Source organism: Ptychodera flava, chromosome 16, assembly GCF_041260155.1.
Source record: "Ptychodera flava strain L36383 chromosome 16, AS_Pfla_20210202, whole genome shotgun sequence".
Lineage (NCBI taxonomy): Eukaryota > Metazoa > Hemichordata > Enteropneusta > Ptychoderidae > Ptychodera > Ptychodera flava.
In genome coordinates this window covers 17,309,082-17,324,754 of record NC_091943.1, presented here as the reverse complement: position 1 = coordinate 17,324,754, position 15,673 = coordinate 17,309,082, and the positions used below count along the sequence as shown (strand labels likewise).

General features: G+C 38.1%; 1 protein-coding gene across 3 annotated transcripts in view; it reads left to right on the top strand.

Annotated features, from left to right (window-relative positions):
• Positions 1-15,673, top strand: part of LOC139114161 (tripartite motif-containing protein 2-like) — an 85,653-nt gene that overhangs the window by 54,932 nt on the left and 15,048 nt on the right. Inside the window, exons 4-5 of one of the 3 annotated variants that reach the window (XR_011547810.1) lie at positions 4,030-5,405; positions 5,713-7,369. The exons of 1 other annotated variant lie outside the window; for it this stretch is intronic. Coding sequence is in view for 1 of the 2 variants with exons in the window: in XM_070675727.1 (XP_070531828.1) it covers positions 4,030-4,841 (812 nt within the window). In the remaining variant the exon portion in view is untranslated. Of the gene's footprint in view, positions 1-4,029; positions 7,370-15,673 lie in introns of those variants that run through there. One more of the 3 variants, XM_070675727.1, reaches the window with a different exon arrangement.

The window sequence follows — 15,673 nt, the reverse complement described above, 5'->3', positions numbered from 1 at the left end:
CCTCAAGAGTTTGCAATCTGAGGATCTCACACTTGCAGGTGTGAGAGACCGGGCTCGGCCAGAGAGTCTAGTTGATGGAGAGAGGGTAGCCTTTTTCTTTCGTAACGATTTGTTATACCGAAAATGGTCTTCCAAAAACCCCACAAATCCACATAAGTATGAGCAGCTTGTTGTTCCTCAAGCGTGCCGCTCTGAAATTCTCAGGTTAGCCCATGAAGTGCCAATTGCAGGTCATTTAGGGATTTCTAAAACAAAGGATCGAATTCTCCAACATTTCTACTGGCCTGGCATATTCCGAGATGTTGCCAAATACTGTAGATCTTGTTCAGAATGTCAAAAGACGTCCCGCAAGTTACAAGCTGAAAGGGCACCCCTTAACCCCCTACCTATCATTGATGTCCCTTTCAAACGAATAGCGATAGATATCTTGGGCCCTTTACCAAGGTCTAAAGCAGGCAACTGCTTCCTCTTAGTAATCTGTGATTATTCAACTCGTTATCCAGAGGCCATACCTATGCGCAATCAGAATACTGAGACGATAGCCAATGCACTTATTTCTTTCTTCTCACATGTGGGGCTGCCTGAAGAAATAGTTTCAGACCAGGGCTCAAATTTCATGTCACGCCTTATGAGGTGTATTTGTGAATCTCTTCAAATCAGCCAAATCAAATGTACTCCTTACCACAAAGGCAGTACAGGCCTTGTTGAAAGGTTTAATGAAACCATGCGAGAAATGTTGCGAAGAAATGCAAGGGAGAAACCCTTGACTTGGGACACCTATATCCCATATTTGTTATTTGCATATAGGGAAGTTCCCCAAGAGTCCACCGGGTTTTCTCCATTTGAGTTATTGTATGGGCGGCCAGTTAGGGGACCTCTCTCTGCACTTAAAGAAATCTGGACAGGTGAGATAACTGAGCCACAAAATGTTGTACAATATATTGTCCAAATGAGAGAAAAAATACAAAATATGACTGACCTAGTCCAGAAAAACATGGCAGCAGCCCAAACTAAGCAAAAATTGTGGTATGATCGTCATTCTAGGAAACGCTCATTTCAGGTTGGACAAAAAGTACTCCTATTGTTACCTACTAGTCAAGGCAAGCTTCAGGCCAGTTGGAAGGGTCCGTATACAGTTACCCGGCAAGTCAGTCAGGTTGAATATGAAATTGACATAGGGAGCAGTCGCAAATGCTTGCGTATATTTCATGTGAATTTACTCAGACTTTGGGTGGATCGTGAAAGTTGTTTTCTAGTAGATGCTATGGATGACCATGAGCTCTCCTCAGATGTGAAACTGTGTGAAATTGAGGGGCCACAATTAGAACAAACTCAAGGATGGCAAGATGTAAAAATATCAGACAGCCTCACTGAGCCTCAAAAGCTAGAAGTCCGCAAGCTATTGTATGAATATCAGGATATATTCTCTGATGTACCTGGGAGAACTTCTCTAGCCAAACACTCTATTATTACAACCAGTCAACAACCAATTCACCAAAAACCATACCGCCACCCTCCAGCAATAAAAGACAAAGTTAGGGAGGAGGTTCAGAAAATGCTTTCTGCTAATATAATACAGAGTTCTTGTAGCCCGTGGGCTTCGCCAATTGTGATGGTTCCCAAGAAGGATCATACAATACGCTTTTGTGTAGATTATAGAAGACTTAATCAAATTACACAATTTGATGCTTACCCAATGGCTCGCATAGATGAGATTTTGGATGAAATTGGCCGATCAAAGTTCATCAGTTCTTTAGACCTGACTAAAGGATATTGGCAAATTCCGTTAGATGACGACAGTCGAGCTAAGTCAGCCTTTATAACCCCCTTTGGTCTCTATGAATACTTGGTTATGCCTTTCGGCATGCAAAATGCACCTGCAACCTTCCAAAGGCTTATTGATAGCATTTTTAGTGAGTGTCAAGATTATGCAAAGTCATATTTTGATGACGTTAATACTCATAGTGAGGACTGGTCATCCCACTTAACCCACCTCAGAGAGGTATTTGATAGAATAAGACAGGCTAATTTGACAGCAAAACCAGACAAATGTGTTATTGGTGCCTCTAAGGCCAAAGTTTTTGGTCATATAGTTGGTAATGGTTACATTCAACCAGACCCAGAGAAATTGGAAGCTATTGAGTCATTCCCGAGACCTGTGGTCAAGAAACATGTACGCTCATTTTTAGGCTTGGCTAACTACTACAGGAAGTTTATCCCTACCTTTTCAGACCTGGCAAGTCCATTGACGGACTTGACTCAAAAACATCAACCAAATTCAATTGTTTGGAATTCTCAGTGTGAGAAAGCATTCACAGTTATCAAGGAATTACTCATGCAGCAACCAATTTTGGCCAGTCCGAACTTCAATGCCAAATTCCTGGTTCAGACTGATGCAAGTGAATTTGGGATCGGCTGTGTACTCAGCCAAAGCAGTGATTCAGGAGAACATCCTATCATGTATCTCAGTAGGAAACTTCTTCCTAGAGAAAGAGTCTATCCCACTATTGAGAAAGAATGTTTGGCTATAGTGTGGGCAATAAATAAACTCCATGTTTACCTGTATGGCCGAGAATTTGTTGTACAAACTGATCATCAGCCACTGCAATGGTTAGAAAGAATGAAAAACACGAGCAGTCGGCTGATGCGATGGTCCCTTCTATTACAACCATATACATTTAGCATACAACATAGAAGTGGAAATTGTAATCAAAATGCAGATGCACTTTCCCGTATGTATGACACAGTCAATTAATTACACCTGTCCTTTTGCTAGCTGTTACTGTGATATAGTTTTTTTGTTTTTTTTTAAATATAATTGATTAAGTAATTGAAATAGATTTTGTTTTCTTTTAGTGGTGATTTGTACTTTTTGTATGGTTTGTGAGACAAATGCATAACTTGAACACATCAATTGTCAATGATATCATATTGTGATACTCATATGGCTGATATGGATATCAACATGTGTTTGTGACATCATCAAGAATGTAAAAGGCGACATGAAAATGAACTTTCCTCAGTGAACATTTTTACGCACCACGAGTTGTGATACTTTTCTCAACTACCATGGGCATCCAGCACTCTACGTTGTCTTTTACAAATGACAGTTTTCTCATAAACATTTTCATATCACTTAAACAGTACTTATTATCAGTGACTCATTTATCATTTACAAAAAACACAGTTTTTTTTTCCAGGAGAAAAAGGGAGGTGTAATGAAGCTGACAACTAGAATTTTATCAAGAACATTCTTTCGTCATTTTATAATTCCTTATTTGAATGCAATCTTTCTTTAGTGTTCTTTAAGTTTCAATGTAATCTTTGTGATAGTTTATTTAATGTTTACCATGCTACAAAATGTGTTTGCTAGAGACCCAAGCTGCTACATTCCATACCCAAGCTGTTATAATCCATACCCAAGCTGTGAAGATACTATCAGTCTTAATACACTAGCCAATGACAGTACGTTTATAAATCATGTGACAAGTCATGTGATAGTAAAGAAATCATGTGACAAGTCATGTGACAGTAATTAACCAATCAGACGAACATTAGCATGGGTAAGCATTAGTGAAGGGTATAAATGACCCAACTTAGGCTTTGTAAGGTAGAATGAGCTAGAGCTGGACCTGAGCCACAGACTGCAATAAAGAAGTTCTGCTGTAAAGTTACACCCGTGTCAGTGTCTGTACATGTATAAGCAAGGGCCGACGCTACCACTTCATGACACCATAGTACATGCGCTCTGCAAAATGGCATTTCTATTCTCAGTCTAGCATATTGAAAAGTCAAGTTTTAAGACCACAAATTTACATTGTTGGCATGGTAAAAAGACATTAAAATATGGAATTACAAAAATATGTAAAATTGAGTATTTACCTTGTTGAATTGTTATTTTGATGCGTTTTGAACGGTATTCATAGCTATTCTCACTTTGAAGCTGTGTTTGTGAGAACAGTTTGTTACGCTGCAAATGCATTGCAATTCCACTCTGCTGATTGCTCGTTTTAACCTTTGACCTTACAGGTGGCTGGTCAAAATTCAAACTGGAGGGTCAAGGTCCTAGTCCAGGACAGAAGTTCAAGAGTCCATGTGGTTTAACATTTCACAATGACAAACTTCTGGTGTGTGACAAAGGCAACAATGTTGTTCAGATACTGAACAAAGACTACACATGTGAAAAGGTGCTAGGAAGTTTCAGCGGTCAGTTGGCCAAAGCATTCCAGCCACAGTCTGTAGCAGTCTCTCAGGACAACCACTACTACATACTTGATGACAAGAATTTGCAAATTATTGTCTGTGATCAAAATAATAAAGTTATAAGAATAATTACTTTACCTGGAGACACTGATCCCAGGTGCATAGCTCTCTTGAGAGGGTTTGTTTTGGTCACTGATGTCAAAGGTCATAGGTTACTCAAGTACACCACGAATGGTCAATATGTTGGAGAGATTGGTAGTAAAGGCCATGGCCGTACACGGTTCAACTTGCCCTACTTTGTCGCTGTCAACAGTAGGGATGTCATCATGGTGTCTGACTGTCGCAATCACTGCATCAAGTGTTTTGATGCTGATTTCAATTACCTGTACCAATACGGTGAGTTAGGTGACGGCGATAGTCAGCTGTCCTTCCCATACAGCATTGCCGTTGATGGCGCTGACAATGTTTATGTTTGTGATTTCAACAATGATAGGATTTCGATTTGGAGTCGAGATAGGACTTGTATAGGTCATCTGTTCCAACGTCAAGTGGGCAACCCCTGGTACATTGCAGTCAGCCGAGACAGAATCTGTGTTACAGGGTTGACAGACAAACACATCACAGTATTTTCTAAGTAGACAGAAACACCAAGATGATGTGTATGTCTGCATTTCATCAAAATATTGCATTTCTGTCAAAAACTTTTGGCGCCATGCAATTTCCCGATTATCACTCAAGCGTGACGACGAACGAATCGCACCATTTACATCATGTTTACATTCCAAAAACCATCTATTTCTCACATTTAGAAAGATAGTTTTTGTAAAATGTTATTCTATGTTGATGTCGCCTCATGTCTAGAGTAAATATAAGCCCAAATGATGTTGTTTTCTGATAATTTTCACTCAGAAAATTTAGGAACTTTGACAAACGGTTGGCTTACAATCAAGTTATGTTTCCGTATTTGACACACAAGGCCCAAGGCGCAGCGTGATGCAGTTCTGTGAACAGATGAAATGAAGTTGAAAGGATCACATTTTGTAGATAAAATACTGAATGAGTGGACTGTGCCGTATATTTGTGACAGTCGCTTCACCTCTTGGGTACAAATATCCCATAGGTGAGATATTTTCAACAATTTAAAGATATAAATATGTATAATTTTGACGTGATAGGTGTCTGAAGTGCGGTATACACCCAGGGTGTACAATGCACTGCAATAGGGCCGTTCACAGTTTACGTCACTGTTCTCTCATTAATATGCAAAAATAAATATTTGTCCGCATTTTTAGATTACGCTTTTGAAAATTACGCATGCAAGAACGACGAAAATACATCTCAGTGGGCGACTGCTTGTGTAACAGTGAATACTAAAAAACATATTCACGACTCAGAGTACAAGCTGCAAAAACAGCCACGCATGCAACATTGATAAAATTTGTCCGCATTTCAAGCTGCGTGTCCGATGTCGCGCGCGTACAGCTATATTTAGTAACAAACCTGTAACAGTGAACAAGGCTATTTACCGATCCCATCTTATCCAACTCCTCTAGACTTGGGCGAATCAACAATTGTGCGTGCAAAATGGATTTTTAAAAAATACCTGTGCTTCCGATGATGTGTGTTTTGATCTGGGATGGTAATATTTCCACTCAATAGTAATTGATTCTGTCACTATGAACGACATAAATGAGAGAGCCAACGCCACTGATCCGTCCCATCGCGGTTTACTTAGCATATGGCGGAACATAAGTCGATGGGTAGAGGGCGCTGGTACCATGGTCGTGACCACTGGACTAGCTAAACGACAACAGGCATGTGAGTGGGTGACGGTGTGACATTTTGAAGCTTTAGGAGAGCAATTTTCAATGTTTTAGAGAATTTCAATGCACCTTATAATAGTTAAGACTTCTCTTTGGACAGTAGTGTAGATGTTTGATTCAATTTCTGAAAGGACATATGAAACACAACCTTGTTCTCTTTTGTTTACAGTTTGAAGCTTAGTCATCTTTAGCCTTAGCCGAACCGCGTAACCGGTCGAAATAAAGTTTCGCCAAATTTTCTAGAGCTCAAAACTCTGAAGTAAGGACAAAGCGATCAATTTGAATGACTGGAGAAATGTAGCTTTTACCTAATACCATTTCAGTAACTATCTTCTAGTCTTAGCACTAGTTTGTTTCGAAAAATGAAATAGCGAATCACGGTATCACTCTTTTGAAGTTATACATTGACTTTTTGTCCCAAGCCAGAAGTATTTGCTTTCATAAGGTTTTTTTATTATTTTCTGTACAATGAACAGTCGATTGTAACTCTCATGTCTCTTACCGTGCATTACTGCACAGAGTAGAGTTTGGGAATTTCGCTTTGTCACTCGGTCCGTGACGGTGAATTCCAGCTTCCAGAAACCTGTCGGAGTTTTTATGATTAGCGCCCTCATTAGTCCAGTTTCTACAACTACTTTCGTTTGGATATGACGTCCTGCGATATAAATAATCACATAGCTTTAATTATATTCTCATGAGCGTACTTTAGTTTAGGAATATAGTATGATGGAAAGGAAAGTGTAGAAGAAAACTGTATCATTATGACTAGATTTCATGAATATAACGAGATATTTTATGACTTTGTAATCGAGTGTGGTTAGTTTTTACAGTTGTCTTGTTATTTTTCAGTCTGCATGCATTTATACCTTTGTCATTTTATTTCTTTGAAGGTCAGATATCAAAGTTCAAATAACTCTCGATATAAGTCTTAACAAAGAAATTTTCTCAATATTAGTTGTGTATGATGTACTTTGCTTTCTTTTTTTGATTTTTTGTCTATGTGTTTTACAATGTACATTAATACAATTCTCAGTGATGTCACAATTTTTAGGTCAAGGTAGTCTGGCCTGTACGAGTGGAAATTTAAGTCAGAACAGGCCTTTGAGAGAAGTTTTATCATGACAAATACCATTTTGTATATAATTATAATTCGGACTTTTGATGTGTGGCATTGGTGACTTTGCTTTTTATCATGAAATTTTATAACAAGTCTTTCTGAATTCTATTTCTGATGTATAAACTGTATATTTGCAATAAAACCTTTGTACGTTGATTTTCAGTTTTGTTTCACATTCATACCAAACATACACAGCAATAAACGTCTGATATCGATGTTACTGGAATATAGCTACTTGGATCTTGTTATAGTATGTACGGAGCATAGATGCACAACTATGATTACCAGCCTTGAGGTAAACAACATCACTTACACGACAAAGTAAATAAAAATGTGCCATGAATAAAAATGCAAAGTAACCTATTTTGAAAGCATCTAAGGCCAAGAAAAATATAATGTTTTTTTCTCATCCTCGCGCGCGTCAATGCAGACCTGGTGCGTCAACGTTTTTTTCTGCTCATGAGAAAATAAAGTGCAAAAATCCGCAAAAAAATACGCGATGATAGTGCATAACACAGTGCTGTATAAAACAGAACTATAAACAAAATAACTGACACTAACATTCCATTCAGAACTGTACACATATGTCACTGTTATATTAAGCTGTCAAAACTGTGCATTGCTGCACTAAAAGTCAAACCACAGAACTGTTGCTATACAAAAATACTAAAGCAACACTGCTGTGCATTTATGTCTGTGTGCATTCCTCTGTTGTTTTCATGTTTTTTGCGCGTTCTTGTTGGTTGAAGAATAAAAAAAATTGAGAAGAAAAAAAACGCCGCGTCACCACATCATTTTTGCAATGTGTCTAGGATGAGAAACAAACGTTTTATTTTTCTCTGCCTTAAAAAAGAATAATAAAATTAGTGTCGCAGGAATTTTCATTGAAAAGTAATTAAAATAGGTGAGGAAAGTTAAAAGATTAGCAAATTTTGTTGAGAAAGAAAAGAAGTACACACTGAATGAATAAATTCGGGATGATGCAAACATGAATGGACATCCAGGCTCCTCAGACTGCTTCTTATTCTCCAAAACATTTTACTGCGCAGAAAGACAAAGTTATTCACTGTGACAACAGGTCACTATATATTTTACGTGTATCAATTCTACAATCAAAACATTTATCATAGGTTTTGCCAGACGGAGCATAATTGTTTGTAGGAGATATAATAGAACTGTGTTTGAGGGCTAATTTTATGTTTTCCATAGTTTTATATACGGGGTATGTGTTTGGCACAAGAGATAAACCATCCCGGACGCCACTCGAGTGCCAGTGAGTATGGCAACACATTACCAGGGCTAGAAGATCGCCCTCCTGCGGTGGATGTACAAAAAACAACTGTAGAGATGAAGGAAAGTACAGCTTGCAATAGGGAAAACAAGAGCTTGGTGAAAATCTGTGCCAAACTCTAATCACGTTTCAAAGGTTAGATTATAATTACCATATCTTAAAGATATTATACGCAAATAAAGCTGAAATTGGTATCCTTGATTTTGAACACCATATTTCGCCATCCGTTGAAAAAAAAAAATAGGCCACTTACCCTAGTGCTGCGCTGTCCACAAGTCAAAATGTGATATATGACCGATGTGCATGTAATCAGATCAGTACGGATTTAGTTCAAGTGATAAAATGTCCTAGTTGCCATGGTTGTCAATTAGTGAATTATCATGCTCGTCTTACTTTCAAAATGTATTCCCCGGTTTTCTGCATGATCGTCCACTAGTTGGCGGAACGACAACAATTGGATGTCTCGATTTTAAAAGGGACACTTTGCTGTAATTTGTAAGGAATGCGTTTATTATTTGTGTTCTCCAAATCAAGTAAATTTTCCTTCTCTAAGGTATAGTGCAAGCCTTGCAATGTTATCATCGACAAATAAAGTTTAGTCCGGATCAGAATTAGTTGGCAACAACAAAAATTGGATATTGGATAAATTGGCGTTTATACAAAGTCAACAAGGCATGTCGACATGACAGTAAGGAATAGAAAGGAATCTGTATTTCAAAAACTTTGAGAATACATTCCAAAGCTATAGCAGGTTGAACTTTTAAGTCTCGAAAAGAATGATATCAAAGTTTGTCTCATTTACCCGTATTTGAAGGGACCTAGGTAGAATACGCCTAGGGGAAAGATATTCCGACTGTCAACCTTTTACGATTCATTTCTGGTCTACCACTCGTTGGGCTCATCTTGAAGCTCATGGCATAAAACAATTTTCACGGGCTTAGTTTTATGATATTTCATAAATAGTTCTTCCCCACAGAGTTAACACTCGGATGGCGGCCATTTTGAATATAGGCGGTTTTTGGGGCCTACCATAAACTACTGATTATCTGCTTGTTTTGGATTTGAAAGTACACGTATGTCACTGATTTTTGTATCTGTTCTCAGGCTTGCTTTAGGTAAATGCGCCCTGGAAACAGGTTTTCGGAAACTACAAACGTTTACGTCACTTTTCTGGTCTGCGATTCGTGTGGCCGCATTTTGACGCGTAAGGAATAATGAAGGTTTCATCATCAAGTATTTTCCCAAAAATCCCAGCAGACTAACACAGTCGGCCACTTTGAAATTCAAATGTCGATAAACTCTAAGTAATGTTGTTTTTAAATCTCAAAATTTATGTATGGTACATGACCGCTAACTTTCATTTTTGATTATGAAATAGAACAGTTTTAATTTTCCTTCGGTAAAGGTCTTACAAAATGTTTAAAACTTTCTATCTCTAGACGTATTTTACTCAAGGTAGCCCACACCTCTAAATTGAGGGACAAAAATTTTGCTAAAACTTTCCCTAAGAAAAATTTCAATCACCTTCGTTCAAAAATCAAACATGAATATTGCGGTCAGTGTTCGAATCTTGGCAAGAGAAATACTTATCATCTACATATTTACCGACACTCGGTATTAAAAATGGCCGCATCTCTGTGTTAACTCCTTGGGAGAAATTAAACATTCCGAGTTTCAAAAAGGTAAGACCGTGAAGTCTTCACTTACCCCGACAGCTTCAAAATGAGCCCACACAAACAGTAGACCAGAAAAGTGATGTAAAAATTTGAGAGTCCGAAAATCTGTCGGTCCCCGAGGCGCATTCTAGCCGAGGATTGAACGTCTGGCCGATAATATCAAGTGATGCAGAAATTGACATTAATACCAAGGGATAACGAGCCTGTCCATAGATAAGCATTTCCCATTTTTCAGCCTTTTCATCACTGCAGCAGTCTTGTTTCTTTCCCTTCCGAGAAATTTATCTTTCGGCAGTTGAAGAGATCCCGGACGAACAGACGGCATTCTGAGCAAAGCTGAAGACGACCAACTTCCCGTACTCAATGCTATCCATACCAGTTCCGAACAGGAGTACGCCCCCACCCGGCTGAATCTAACTATATATGTAACAAGTTTGTTGTTACTCCTCTGGGCAATCACTCTCGTTTGGCAACTTTTTGTTCTTTGCAGTTCAATTTTAACATAGAATTTTAATGATTCTGAGAGAGCCCTACAAAGAAAACCCAACTTGAACACCTCTCAATGACAGAATTCATAAAAATAAATGGTGTTACAGTTTCTTGCATTGCAGAAAATTCGGACCAACATGGTCCAATGGCGTCTGCGATACCAAATAAGCCGTTTAGAGACCTGCGAAGTAAAATTACGACAGCCTGCAAACATTAATGTTTACTAAACGGTGATTTTGAGGTATTTCAAGGGGAACACACAAAAATAAGTTACAAACGACAGCTTTGTCTCTCTAAGGATACATCCCATTAGGTCAGAACGATTTTCTTTGATTATTAAGGCAAATACGCAGCCTCGGAGAAAGATTTCGGACTCTCAAACTTTTAGAATATTCTTTTGGCCTAGCACTTAGGGAGGGGGTATTTTGAAGCTCATTGAGTAAATGAAGTTTTCACCGGCTTAGTTTTGTGAAAATCGGGAAGTTTATTTCCCTCCATAGAGATGACACAGGGATGGCGGCCATTTTGAATTTCAAATATCGATACATTACCAGTAAAATATAGAGTAACTTCTTCCTCTAGTACCAAAATTTCCACGGTGGCCACCTATTTTTTATACTTGAGTACAGCTTAAGTTTCCTTGATGAAAGTTTGACCAAAAGTTTAAGAATCATTTTAGTGCGAACTACCTTAAACCAAGTCACCCCACTCTCTTACATAACCTCGCGACTCTCAATTTTCCCTGTCATATATTCTTGCAAAAGCCTACTAAACCATGCCCTAATCCCTTGTAAGATACTGTGAGTGGCCACCGTTTTCAACGGAGACGCAAAGCGTTGCCAAGACTCTTGAAATCATTTGGGACTGCAAAATATTACACGTAATCGGGCCTAATCCCGTCTTTCGGCGACAAAAACTTCAACAATTGAATTACTGAGTTACCTTTTTGATTTATTCTCAGACAAGTGTGCTTTCAGTAAATCACACAGGGAAACGAGCTCTATAAAATTTGCAGCCTGATACGTGCCTTCACCGACTTTAAATACCGCATCATTTGCCGTTATATGTCTCCGATATTCTAAGCTGTTCTCCTGTATTTTACACTGTGACAGTTTTTGATAGATGATAGGACCAAAGTCCATCACAAATTTTACGCGTCCGCTCTGTAATCTTTAAAGTTATCTTTGGGACCTCAGAGAGCGATTCACGTTTACCGTACCGCTTCGTAGTTGCCCCAGCTCGCCACAACTATTCAACGTAGAGATATAAATTAGGTAAAACTCCACACGGGGGACATATTTCAATAGAATCGGCCAGTGCTATTCAGTGCATTTCTTGGCCATGGTGGTCTTTCCCTATTTTTAAGTGTGGATGACATTACGTATGATCAATTTTGAACAATGTCGTTCAGAAACAAAATGATCTTAATCATCTGTAACATAAACCTTCGAGTCTAATTTTGTTTGTTAATTTATTTAAAAGAAAATGGCATAGAATTTCATACGGATGAGTCAAAACTTTCATTGCGAACTGTGCAAGCGTCAGCACGAAAATCAACGCCCATTGACCGATAGCATATCCGTCCCCGGGGGCGCTCCTATTGGTCCAGGAAAAGTATACATGAGCCTATCCGCTGGTGAACAGGTCCAAATTCGCGCGTAATTCTTTTGCGGGAAACATCAGCCGGTCAGCAGAGACAGAAACCTGTAACACAACCCTATCATAAGTCAGTTAGGAAATTTGAATTTTAAAAGGTATTTTAGAAGAACTGTTTGGGTTTCAAGGTAATCCGTATCGCCGATGAAACAAGAAGGGCAAAATCCAGACTCTGAGCGATTGGTGTGCGCATAAAACGTGATCAAAATTACATTGTAAAATAACCCGACGGATTCTGTGAAAACTTTTGACAAACTGTCAACTGTAGGTACAAATATCTGTCACTTTGAAATGCGAGCGATTGCAAACAAAAAAGGAGTTTTGCCGCAAATGTCTCAGTTATTTAAATATTTCATCACCATTTTCCGTCGCATTCCAGCTGGCGTAATGGCCGCATTCCAACTGTCTCCAACTATCTCCCGACAGAAAAGGGATACCACGTTTATTGTGACCGGCACGCGTGGCGCGCGCTCACCATGCCTTTGTGCGCCCTCATTAATATGAAATATGCGCATGAGCAGTTCGTCATATGTAGAATTTACGAGCGTGACTCGCCCGTCCAAATCTCTTAGATTTACGACCCGAGCAGCCAAGCAGCGCGACGAAAGTGTGAGAAATGACATAAATCAAGACGCCTTTACCATTGAATCTGGAAGATGAATGGAGTGCAATGCAGGGAGGATAATGATGATCGCGATTATTCAACGCGAATCTTGAAATCCTGCGGCGATCCATCATTTGAACGAACAAGTTCCATCTCAGGATCATTTGTAAACTGCTAATCCGGTTTGATTTCGTCCATATACCCTTAGAACCTTTGACGAGTTCGCCCATTTATCACACATATCCTTTTTTTCCGTACTGCTGTGCGGAAATTACAAAACATCCCGAGGAAGAAAGGATCCTAAAGAATGATTTCAAGGAGAAGTAGCTGGCCAAAGAGGAGTGAAACGAGTATTTCAATTTTGCTGCATACGACCAAAAAAGTTACACCTTCTCAAAACTTCCCCCGCACGTTAGTTAGGTATGCAAAAACTATTATTGTCCGTAGATTTTAAATAAGGAAGGCCGGATATTTTTGCGACACTAAGCACCCATGCTGCTAAAAGCTATTGAGATTTGTGCAATATTTATTGTAGACTGAAAGATTCAGTCTCTGCCACGTACAACCCGAACAAGGTCTTTGTTTGGGTTGGAGTGGGTGGAGACTACACACGACTGAATATTTGAAGTCTAAGTTTAGTCGTAATTATTACGATTTTTCACTATTTCATTGTGTTACACAGACTGTGAACATGCATATATATATATATATATATATTATATATATATATATATATATATATATATATATATATATATATATATATATATTTATATATATATATTGAGAGAGAGAGAGAGAGAGAGAGAGAGAGAGAGAGAGAGAGAGGAGAGAGAGGGGGGAGAGAGAGAGAGAGAATGATTTACACGTATTATTACTTAAAAAGAGTTTACTTTGATCAAATTACAGGTCTGACAATGTTGAATTTAGAATTTTTCTTTCGAACATATTGGCTGAATAGTTAACTGGTGTAAAATTGATGATTGCGTAGTTTAACATAACTAACACGATTGGAACTAATTTGGGATAATTGGATGATGAAGTAATGTCGATTTAAACCACAAATGCAATCTCTCCTGCTTTTCTTTTTTACGTTACACTTGTTTTTATGAGTAATTTGCAATATTTCAACATTCAGCTATGCGGGACCTAACACTAGAAATTTGAAAAATATGAAAATCCAATTATCCCAAATTAGTTCCAATCGTGTGAACTTTAATATCTATAATAGAATACGATTAATAAAGTTAAAAAAAATTAAACGCCTAATAGCTGTTTCTTTTAGCATTATTTTTTGTGATTTAACTTCCAAACTAAAACAAGTTTGTGAGAGTGTACTCATTGAGGGTGTTTATACAAGTAATACTGTATTATGTGCATTTAAAAACTATCTACTGTTGATTGACCAATCAGAGTGCTCAATTCAGGGTGTTTTATTTACTCGTAAAGCCTTGGTCACCAAATTCCAGAAACGAATGACAGCGCCGTAGTAAAGTGCTGTCCAATCAAAAGTGAACATGTCATATTCTGTAGACATCTGGTACGTTTTTTCCCTAATATTCAAATTTGGTAACACAGCGGAAACCAGCTGCAACACAAAATCTGCGGTGGTACAAACATAAACTAATGTGCCCTAGGGCATTTATAGGATGTTCCATTACATTGGAAGGCTATTTCACAAATAAAAGTTTTAATTCATATCCTAAACATGTTACATTGACGATTGACGTAAACACATTGAAAACGAAAATATATCAGTTAGGGGCGATAGTTTTTAAGTCGGATAAAACCCTCGTACTCGGGCTCTTCTGGTATATAAAGTCCAACCATACGATAAAATGTCGAGGCCGCAGGCCGAGACATTTTATCGTTGGGTTGGACTTTATATACCAGAAGAGCCCTCGTACTCGGGCTTTATCCTATACATATGCATTGGAATCTTCAGAGAAAAACAGAGTAGTCCAATATAATGCATAGTGCTGAATGTTTTCCACTAGGACATCATATGCTTTGTTTTCTTTGTAATATTACCAGTTTTTAAAAACGGCGAGAAATCAAAATAATGGTTAAAATTTAAATTTACTTGTCCAATTTTTCAGAAGTAGAAGACTATATCCTTTTAATTTGTAGAATTTAAAGAAAACCAGAGAAAATAGAAAGCCTTTTTCAGGTCAACAAATTTCAAGAGTTACAGCTACAGGAGCTTAGATAATCATGTTTAAATGTGTTTGTTTCCCAGATATTATATCAAGTCTAGGAACGTTTCGTGTTTTGAAGAATATCCTCGTCGTTGGTATATGTAGATCGTGGAATAGATTCCGTTTTCATGATTTTGTGATACTCTAGAAAATCTTTTCACGGTGATAATCCATATTCTAGACTCACACAATTATTTTTTTTCAAAGCGTCTACATTCTTACCTTTATTGAGAGAGATGCGAATCCCCCAACATTAACATCATTTTGAATACAGACTTTAGCTGCACATATTACTATTATATATCATCAGCTTTATCTAATAAAGTTATAGGCATTTCGTGTTTCAATATATGAAAATATTTCATTCTACGGATTGCCCGTTCAACAAACATACGTAAGTTGGCTATAACCTTCGTCTTCGAAATTTCAGATTTTGTCATTTGAGTATTTCCTCTTTACCTAGTGGGATACATAGCCAACAATTACGAATAAAAAGGTCGTCTGCTATCGTAAATCCCAATCTGCCATCACTTCATCGTTATATTCAAGGATATCATAAAATCCACACTCTCGTGTCAGATGAACATCAGATGTTCTGTCACCCCATGCCCGATAA